This window comes from Salmo salar, chromosome 01, assembly GCF_965601325.2.
Source record: "Salmo salar chromosome 01, fSalSal1, whole genome shotgun sequence".
Taxonomy (NCBI): Eukaryota; Metazoa; Chordata; class Actinopteri; order Salmoniformes; family Salmonidae; genus Salmo; species Salmo salar.
Window position 1 is genome coordinate 137736922 of NC_138291.1, and position 10579 is coordinate 137747500.

At 40.9% G+C, this 10579-nt stretch overlaps 1 protein-coding gene and 1 long non-coding RNA gene across 3 annotated transcripts in view; one reads left to right on the plus strand and one right to left on the minus strand.

Annotated features, from left to right (window-relative positions):
- Nucleotides 1-6894, minus strand: part of LOC106561845 (phospholipid phosphatase 1) — a 35992-nt gene extending 29098 nt beyond the window's left edge. Inside the window, exon 1 of one of the 2 annotated variants that reach the window (XM_014126113.3) lies at nt 6418-6894. In XM_014126113.3, the coding sequence (XP_013981588.1) occupies nt 6418-6475 (58 nt within the window). In that variant the 5' untranslated portion in view covers nt 6476-6894. The remainder of the gene's footprint in view (nt 1-6417) is intronic. The other variant, XM_014126118.3, reaches the window with a different exon arrangement.
- Nucleotides 6791-10579, plus strand: part of LOC145885799 (uncharacterized) — a 4952-nt gene continuing 1163 nt past the window's right edge. Inside the window, exons 1-4 of the long non-coding RNA XR_014397388.1 lie at nt 6791-7005; nt 8608-9765; nt 9882-10064; nt 10173-10579. The exon at nt 10173-10579 is cut by the window's right edge and continues 1163 nt beyond it. This is a non-coding gene — a long non-coding RNA (uncharacterized LOC145885799). The remainder of the gene's footprint in view (nt 7006-8607; nt 9766-9881; nt 10065-10172) is intronic.

Here is a 10579-nt window from a genome sequence, read left to right on the forward strand (position 1 = left end):
CATGGTAGCTGTCAGTAAGAGCAGGGAGAGATGACATTAACGAGAGAGAGAGAGAGAGAGAGAGAGAGAGAGAGAGAGAGCGGCAGAGAGAGTAAGAGGGAAGGATTGTCCAGACTTATTTTCACAGTCTTGCTTTGACCACCAGCCAACAGAAATAAAACAGCTGAACATAACAGTATGCCAGTGGAAGGGAGAACAGTAGCAGGTGACCCAACTGAGGTTTGTGACTACTAGGAGTTCCCATTGTAGCCAATTCAATTGCGGTAATTTCGTTACAGATTTTTCTGTAATTCTGTTACTGATTTGGTAACAGAATTACGAGTTTTAATCACTTACTAATTCATAAACAAACGTGATATCAGTAAAAACACCAACTAATTGGTAAGTCTACCTTCACTTGTTACTTCTGAACTTTCATCCTCATGAGGGAGAGACATTTTTAAATATCTTTACGATATGTGGGTTTTTGGTAACAGAATAACAAGGTACAAGGCAATGCTTCTTACATTTTACAGAAGGCAAATAATTTCTCTAAAACTAAGGATGGAAAATGGTAAAAACTTAATTTCTCCCCACCAAAAAATAGACTCTTAGCTTTAATTTGTCACGGTCCTATTAACTTTACATGTTGAGGCTCATGGGTCCTCTTAGATAACGTTTAGCACACAGGGAAATTAAATTAGATCACTGCACTTTGGAATACATTATCTATGACTCATCCAGGACTTCCATAATTCAGAATGAGTTTAAACCCCTACACAAATCCGTTGAAATATGAGTCATAATCTGAAAAAGAGATTATCAGAACTTTATATGTTATATTATTTAGGCCTAGTATCTCATAAACCAGGCATTGTTAGAAGTAGCCTAAGTTACAAAATGCACCAGTGCAGAATTGACACAAATTGACCAGGTAATGATTTTAGAGTTCATAAGTATATGATGAGACAGGTTGGGTTATCCATAATGGGTTTTCCATAAAGCTCTTAAGAGAATCCCTAACACAATAAGGCCATGTTTCCAGGCAACAATGGATAAATCATCACAAATGAATGGCAATTCAATATTGCCTGAAATAGAAGACAGTCCCTAATAGCTTTGAATAGATAATGTGTGGATGCACGATAAAGGTGTTGGCTGGAACTCGATACAATCTAAACAACAGCAATGCTCACGCCATAGTTCTACAAGTTTTGTCGGGAGTTACATTGCAACAATCATTCTAGACCGCAACATTTGTTACCATTCTCTATTACATTGCAACCACATCAATCTCACATGCAATAAACTGATCAACATCAATCAACTAAGTAAACCAGCAGCAGCAGTCAATAAAATACTTGTTCGGCTGTTTATGATTTATAATCAAATTATTCAAGAAATTGCACCCTTGCTTGACCAATAGGCAACATATAACCACTCCCTTGGTCTTCCACCTTGGTTTGAGATTCAATATTTGACAGAAATTCAGACATTCAAACTTCAAGTGCTCGCGAACGATTTGAGCTATCCATCTCAGGTTAGGCTCTTTATTAAGGAAAAAAAGGTTTACATTGCACAGGTCTTATTTCCCCAATTCGGACCGGAGTTTCATAAATCACATGGCAATGTTTAGAAAGCCTGGCACACCTTCAATGTAACTAGTTAGGGACCGTCAACAAAGTGCATGATCACAGTATTTACGTTTCAATAGCTCCTCAACCACGCAACCTCATTTCAATTGTATATTATTCCTTACATAGAAAGGCATATTGCATAGCCTTTAGTTCTCACAAAAAGATTCCAACACACACACACAAGTTCAACAGTTTGGGGTCACTTAGAAATGTCCATGTTTTTGGAAGAAAAGCTACTTTTTTTGTCCATGAAAATAACAAAATTTATCAGAAATACAGTAGACATTGTTAATGTTGTAAATTATTATTGTAGCTGGAAACGACAGATTTGAATGGAATAGCTACATAGGCGTACAGAGGCCCATTATCAGCAACAACCCCATTATCAGCAACAACCCCAAAGGCACATTGTGTTAGCTAATCCAAGTTTATCATTTTAAAAGGCTAATTGATCATTAGAAAACCCTTTTGCAATTATGTTAGCACAGCTGAAAACTGTTGTTCTGATTAAAGGCCTTTTTTAGACTAGTTGAGCATCTGGAGAATCAACATTTGTGGGTTCGATTACAGGCTCAAAATGTCCAAAAACAAAGACCTTTCTTCTGAAACTCGTCAGTCTATTCTTGTTCTGAGAAATGAAGGCTATTCCATGTGAGAAATTGCCAAGAAACTGAAGATCTCGTGCAACGCTGTGTACTACTCCCGTCACAGAACAGCACAAACTGGCTCTAACCAGAATAGAAAGAGGAGTGGGAGGCCCCGGGACACAACTGAGCAAGAGGACAAGTACATTGGAGTGTCTAGTTTGAGAAAGACGCCTCACAAGTCCTCAAATGGCATCTTAATTAAATGGTACCTGCAAAACACCAGTCTCAACGCCAACAGTGAAGAGGCGACTCCGGGATGCTGGCCTTCTAGGCAGAGTTGCAAAGGAAAATCCATATCTCAGACTGGCCAATAAAATGAAAAAAGATTAAGATGGGCAAAAGAACACAGACACTGGACAGAGGAACTCTGCCTAGAAGGCCAGCATCCCAGAGTCGCCTCTTCACTGTTGACGTTGAGACTGGTGTTTTGCGGGTACTGTGTGTTAATATAAGTAACATAATACAGATATCCCCATCAAAACCTGTCCGTTTAAGCTAGAGAAATCTGTCGTCCTTCCGCATCTGCGGTGGAAAGTGGTCGAGCTACGGCGGCGTTTGTCAGACCATGAGACACCCCAAAAATCAGACCGATATGACCCCGCTGTGGAAAGGGGAGACTCTCACGAACCCGATGGTGTTCTCTGTTTTGCTCTACGACCCATACAGGTGTCAAGGGACTCATCTGAAGGTAACCCATACAAATGAATGGAAGTATGGAGGTAGTTTTGTGCCAACAAAAACAAAAGGGTTAAATATGTGTTCAAAAAAACATATTTCCTGAGCTTTCTTACACTTCAAAACCTTATGATTTATTTTTTGACTGTCTTTTTTGCCATTTATGAATGTATTATTCAATAGGTTTCGGAGGTATACCGGGGTATTTGGACAGAGCCAAGAGATGGTTTTTCCAATACCGTCAATATCATTGAAACTACTTTTTTTATTTTTTATAAATGTGAATATTTGTATCTACTTAAGTAAATACCTGCATTCAATTTGTGCAATATGTTAGGAGATAAAGAAGATTGCATTCTTCATTTCACCGTTCATTATGAAGCTTGCCAGTAGTCCCCAGTCACGTGGTATTTGTTTACAAGCACAGAACGATGAGACACCGGAACCTTGTGATTCACTCACTGTTGTGCAGCATGCACCAGGTGATCTAGTTACCGTATGGAATTTACAACTAAATGTTTGCAAGTTACACTGAACAAAAAAATAAACGCAACAACTTCAAAGATTTTACTGAGTTACAGTTCATATAAGGAAATCAATCAACTGAAATAATTTCATTAGGCCGTTATCTATGGATTTCACATCACTGAGAATACAGATATGCATCTGTTGGTCACAGATACCTTTAAAAAAAAAAAATACTTAGGGACGTGGATCAGATAACCAATCAGTATCTGGTGTAACCACCTATTGCAGCGCAACATATCTCCTTCGCAGAGTTGATCAGGCTGCCAATTGTGGCCTGTGGAATGTTGTCACACTCCTCTTCAATGACTGTCGAAGTTTCTGGATATTGGCAGGCACTGGAACATGCTGTCGAACCGGATCATCCCAAACATGCTCAATGGGTGACATTTCTGATGAATATGCAGGCCAGGGAAGAACTGGGTTATTTTCAGCTTCCAGGAATTGTGTACAGATCTTTGTGACATGGGGCTGTGCATTATGTTAAAACATGAGGTGATGAATGGCATGACATAGCCATAGATAAAATGCAATTGTGTTCGTTATACATGGCTTATGCCTGCCCATACCATAATCCCACCGCCACCATGGGGCACTCTGTTCACAACGTTGACATCAGCAAACCACATGCCCACACACACTGTCTGCCATCTGCAGGCACAGATGAAACCGGGATTCATCTGTGAAGAGCACACTTCTCCAGCATGTCAGTCACCATCGAAGGTGAGCAATTTCCCACTAAGTCGGTTTCGACGCCAAAATGCAGTCAGGTCAAGACCCTGTTGAGCAAGCAGATGAGCTTCCCTGAGACATTTTCTGACAGTTTGTGCATAAATTTTTCAGTTGTGCAAACCCACAGTTTTATCAGCTCTCCAGGTGACTGATCTCAGATGATTCCGCAGGTGAAGAAGCCAGATGTGTATGTCCTGGACTGGCGTCGTTACACATGGTCTGCGGTTGTGAGACCGGTTGGACAAACAGCCAAATTCTCTAAAACGATGTTGAAGGCAGTTTATGGCAGAGAAATAAACATTCAATTCTCTGGCAACAGCTCTGATGGACATTCCTGCAGTCAGCATACCAAATGCACACTCCCTCAAAACTTGAGACATGCGTGGTAGTGCTGTTTGACAAAACTGCCCATTTTAGAGTGGCCTTTTATTGTCCCCAGCACAAGGTGCACCTGTGTACTGATAATGCTTTTTAATTAGCATCTTGATATTCCACACCTGTCAGGTGGATGGATTATCTTGGCAAATGAGAATTGCTCACTAACAGGGATGTAAACAAATTTCTGCACTAAATTTGAGAGAAAATATTTTTGTGCACATTTAACATTTCTGTGATTTTTCATTTCAGCTCATGAAACATGGGACCAACACTTTACATGTTGTGTTTATATTTTTGTTCAGTATAGATATCTTATACTTATTAGGTTAATGGTCAAAACTGTGCTTAATGCTCTGCTGTTGTGCATTGGTTTGCTAATTTAATAGCTAGTTAGCAATCTAGCTAAGTGGTTAGTTACTTCCAAAATCAAGCTTAGCTTGGTAACAACAAGGCTCTTGATCAGTATCCCCTCATGGATCAAGAGCCTTGCTGTCTAATATTTGTTTTGTGCATGCATCAAACTATGAGTAGCATTTTTGAGTTACTTGTATAACTTTATGTACTGGGGTGTCTGTCCTGCAAATACTTTAAGTCAAAGACTGTATAAAATGCTTGCAATGCGCTAGTTAGAATTTAGTTAGCATTCTCTATGGGATTTTAAATGTACATGTTAGCAATGCTAACCTTTGGATAACAGAGGATCTATGGGGTTTGAAAATAGTGCCCCTTGCGTTCAGTGCCAGTACTACCAAATATCCTGGTATGGAACAAGGTCGGTATGACAATCTGGATACCGCCCAAGCCTATTATTCAACGTGTTTCTATGGGCTATAGTAATAAAGGCAATTCTATATTTTATCAAATTATTATATATATTTTTTTTAAGTATACTTAAAAATGGGTCCTAAAATTCGAAATCAAATAGTCATACCATGGATCATTACGCTATCTTAAAACAATTCCATGTGTTAGCTTAGTAGAACCCCCCCCCCACGGCTTAGACTTTTAGAGGTTAACATCTCTGCAGACCTGTGTATGAAACTTCTCTCTGCACTAGCCATGAACATTGTGAAGGCATAAAATGTTACTGAATGTATAGCCAACTACAACAGCATAATATATAATTCAATATTGGCATTTGCATGTAAAATGACAGTTGAAATGAGGTTGCTAAGTCACGTGGGTTAACAGCTATTGGAATTCTAAAGTTTCAAATATTTACATAAAATCGTATATGTGCTGTTTTTTTTGAAAACCAAAGGGTGTGCAATGTGTCCCCCTCTCCATTGAGCAATACATAGTTGGTTTGAAGTGCCTTGGTCATATGATCAAGGAGCTATTGAATTGTGAGAATTGTTTTAATTAAATGATATATCTTTAATAGAATCATTTTATGACAAAACCAACGGGTGTGCAACATACCTCTCTTTGTAAGGAATAATGGACAACTGAAATGTTGCTAAATCAGGTGGTTGAAGAGCGATTGACGTTTCAATATTGTGATCATGTACTTTGTCGACGGTCCCTAACTGGTTGCGTTGATGGTGAGCCACGCTGCCTACACCGTTACCATATGATTATAAAAATAAGACCTGTGCAATGTTGTACAACTTTTGCCTTCGTAAAGAGCTTAACCATAGGTATGTACCTCATTTATTTCGCGAGTTATTGAAGTTTGAAGGTCCGAATGTCTGGCTAATATCGAATCTCAAACCCACGGACTCCCAACGCCATAGCCTATGCATGCACGTGACAGCGATTGCCAAAAATATCATTATGGAAACAAGGTTAACTCATTACACTGTAACAACATAATACGCAAGTCATGTCAACCAGATACATACCGATAATTAAACAGGCTATGTCAAGCAGAATAAAAGGAATCCCTCTCGTCTCGAACATGATTGCGGCTTCTTCTCCTCAACTCGTGGACAGAGATTTAAAAAAAAGAACAACACTCGCACGAGTCAATTGTTCCTTGGACGTGTCGTTGTCGTATCCTTGAAAGCACAGTGGCCAAGCCTATCAGCAAACCGTATATCTCATTAGACTAAAACTACACTACACTTCTACCTAAAAAGATGATTAAAAACCGTCAATCGAGTAGCCTACCATTGGAAGGCTACCCTAATGGCGACAGATAGCCTAGTCGCCGTAATTTGACACGGAATGCAGAGCCGATCTTCCCCTTGGAATTATCGAATTATAGCGCGCATCGAAATTCTGATCAAAGGTAAATTAGACGGTCTCTGCCGTCTCATTCAAAATCGCTTGGCCGACGGGCGTAAACTATTCGGTAGAGTTCTGTACCGGACTGCACACCAAGCCATGGGCACAGTGGGGTTTCATGATAGCAGCTGACGAGGATCAACAGAAGAGCCTATCGCCTGCTTGCCAGCACAATATGAGAACACCGGTCACGTCCCCTTTCGGTAAATACTCTAATAATCTGTCCCATTGCTGTGTTACTTTTCTCAGTTACTGTAGCAATGTTATTATGGTCCTTTAATAACTAATTGAGGAAAAGGCACACAGATATCAGGAATAATCTACACAGGTTGTTTGATAGGTTAAATGCAAAGTATTGGTTTTATAGATACACATTGCCAAGACATCTCATCAATATAGTATATCTTGAACTTTTAACTCAGATGGAAATATATAATTTATACAGAAGATTTGATATTATGCTTTAGGAATCATAACCGGTAGTCGGGACCAGTTCCAGGGATTATTCCAAGCATAAGCGACTCATTTGGGTCTAAATTAATTATTGAGGGTAGGAATAGTAGAATACAACAGGTGCAATTTCAAAATTTGGTTGTGCACCAGCAGTTTTTCTCTTGTTATGTCAGTCACTGACAGTCACTCAATTAGCCATGTCAGCTAACTATTTTTTTTAGATTGGTAGTTAGTCTAGCCAGATATCTAAACTTGTAGTAATCATGGCCGAGTACCAACCAGGCACGCAGGGCATGTGCCCAGGTTCCCTGACCCCCAGAGGGCCCCCATTGATTTTTAGTCATTCTCACTGATACCATTATTAGGGTACTAGGGGTAACTACCCCTCCCCCTCCCTGTAATTCACATTAAGACCACAAGATGTCACCAAATTATTTTCCCAACAATTTCCCAGCAATTTCCCTCACCCAAAAATGTCCTCTGTGTGATCACAACTTTTGGAGATATTTCAACAAAACGATTTTGTGATAAGTTGATCTAACTTTTGTAAATTCTGAAAAAGTTGTAGCTATATTCTAATGAAGTTAGATCTATATATATATATATATATATATATATATATATATATATATATTTTAATATACAAGTAGGAAAGCCTTAAGATAAATAATCCACTTGTTTAGAGATATATAGATACTTTTTGAGTAAAGTAGTAATATGCTGGATGAGTGTGTTGGGGCAATTCACCCCCCCCCACTAGGGGGAATCTGGCCCCTGGGGGCTAGTTACCTCCTTATGGTTATGAATGTGTTTCTACCTGTCATTTAGACATTTAGTTAGTGCTAGTTTATGCTAACCTGCTATCTAGCAACCTCACTAGCAGTAAATGCTAGTTAGCATAAGCTGCTAGCAGTGCTAGCTAGCAACTTTACTACAAGATCATCTGAGGTAAAATACATAAAAAATATAATATAACTTAATTGCAGTTGTAAATGTGTCCACTAGTGACTGATAGCTTTACAGTTAATCTTACTTTATAGCTTTTTAGCTATTTTACACAGCATTTTATGTCATATAGCTAGATGTCTAACTACGTTTTTAAGAGAGAGCTTTTAAATTGGCACCTCTCCCCCTGTGGGTTAATAATACTTTGAGTCAGGTGGTTTGAAAGAAACTGACTTGTCTTGAGGTACACAGTCCTGTGTGTGGTGGTTAGGGGCCATCTGTTATATTAGGGGTTAGGGTTAGGGAGGATTTTGGGTTAGGGGCCATCTGTTAGATTTGTGGTCGGGGCTTAGGTTAAGGGTCAGTTCCTTACAGTTATGAATATAATTTCATGTTTTTATTTTCAGATGTGAACATACAAGAAGAAGACAGACCATGGAAGCTATGTCTCTGGGGTGATACAGCATGTCCTGAAGGCAATAGACCTTAAAGGGGGCTGCCAGGGTGTTTAACATTCTACCAAGAACCCTACGGCACCACAGAGGAAAGGAGTGGGTGGGGTGCCAGTCTTCTCTTCCACGTATGAAAGTGACCTCGTCAATTGCATCATGGGACGTGAGATGACTCGCCTTTGATCTGGCAGATAGGATGGGAATCAAGCACAGGTTCATCAATGGAAAGGGGTATGCATGGGTGGACTGGTTCAGATGCTTAATGAAGTGCATCCCTCAACTGTCCGTTTGAGTATTGCAAGCAACCAGTCTTGCGAGGGCCGTGGGCTTTAATAAGCTTAAGGTTGACCAGTTTTTTACGGCCTACAAGGACGTTTTAAACAGCATCAGGGATGTCGGGCCAACAAAGATTTGGAACATGGATGAGACGGGAATACAAAACGTCCAGAAACTGTTGCCTGTGGTGGCCACCAAGGGAACAAAACAGGTTGCATGGTTGACCAGCGCAGAGAGTGGCTTCACAGTCACAGTAATTTGTGCTATCAGTGCAGCGAGGCAGTACGTACTGCCCCTCTTCATCTTCCCCCGGAAGAGGATGAACGAACAGCTGCTGGTTGGAGCACCTCCAGGGTCCGTTGGAAGGGTGAGTGACGCAGGCTGAGTCGACCGTACCATCGTTGTCGACTGGCTCCACCACTTCATCCACAGTGTTGGTTGCACCCCTGAGGAACCCCACATCCTCATCCTCGATGGGCACCACTCCCATAAGACCCTGGAGGCTGTTCTGACAGCAAGAGGCCAGGGTCTGATTCTCATCACTGTGCCACCCCACTGCAGCCACAAGATGCAGCCGTTAGACCGTACTGTTTTCAAGGGTCTGATGGCCTTTTACAACAGGGCAGCAGATCAGTGGATGACGATGCATCCTGGGAAAAGGATATGTATATACCAAATGGCTAGACTCTTCACAAAGATCTATAACAAGGTGGCCACTGTGGAGAGAGGAGTGGAGGGCTTCCGGGCCAGTGGGCTTTGGCCTTTGGAGAAGGACATCTTCACAGAGGCAGACTTCGTACGCCGCTGAGGTTATAGAGGAGCCTGAGCCCATTGCCAGTAAGAAAAAGTTATCTAAATTAACGAAAAGTAGCAGAAGCAGCATGTACTTGGTAGAAAGTGTTTATTGTACTAACACCGATGTATTGTTTTTGTCGTTTACTTTCAATGCAAAGAATCCATTCAACCACAGTGCTCTACCGCTGCCACCTCTACCGATGCAGCTACCAGCTCTACCACCGCCACCATCCCTAGCTCTACCTCCACCGCCACCAGCTCTAACGCCAAAACCTCTACCTCCACCACATCTACCTCCGCCACAACCTCCACCGTGCAGCCTACCCTTGCTCCAGATGTTGGTAATATATATTTGTTAGGGAATATATGTTTGCATATAGTGATTAGCAGTGTTTATTGTACCAATACTCATGTGTTCTTGTTGTTTATCTTAAACCAACAACCAACAGCTGCAGCAGTTCTATTAGAGTTGTGGCCGAGGCTCCAGGATGCGAGGCAGAGGAAGAGGAAGGCAGAGTCTGCGGCTGTACTCGACAGAAACATCAACAAGAAGAAAATAGAGCGAGTAAGAAAACAAATCAGGTTCTTCCAAAAAAAATTGTCTCAAAGAAGGTTGGTGCAACACAACAAGCCACATCAGCCACCAAAGAAGGTCTTTTCTGTGAGGTGCTGGTTTCAGTCACAGGTGGAGACTGGATTAGGTGTGAGCGCTGCAGGAGGTGGGCTCATGGGTTGTGCTCCAGTTTTACTGGGGATAGCTTCATTTGTGACCTATGTACAAATTAGAATTGTGCAATAGCAGAGCATAAGAGATGCAACATCAATGTTACACTGAATTAGTTAAATTATGATTTAT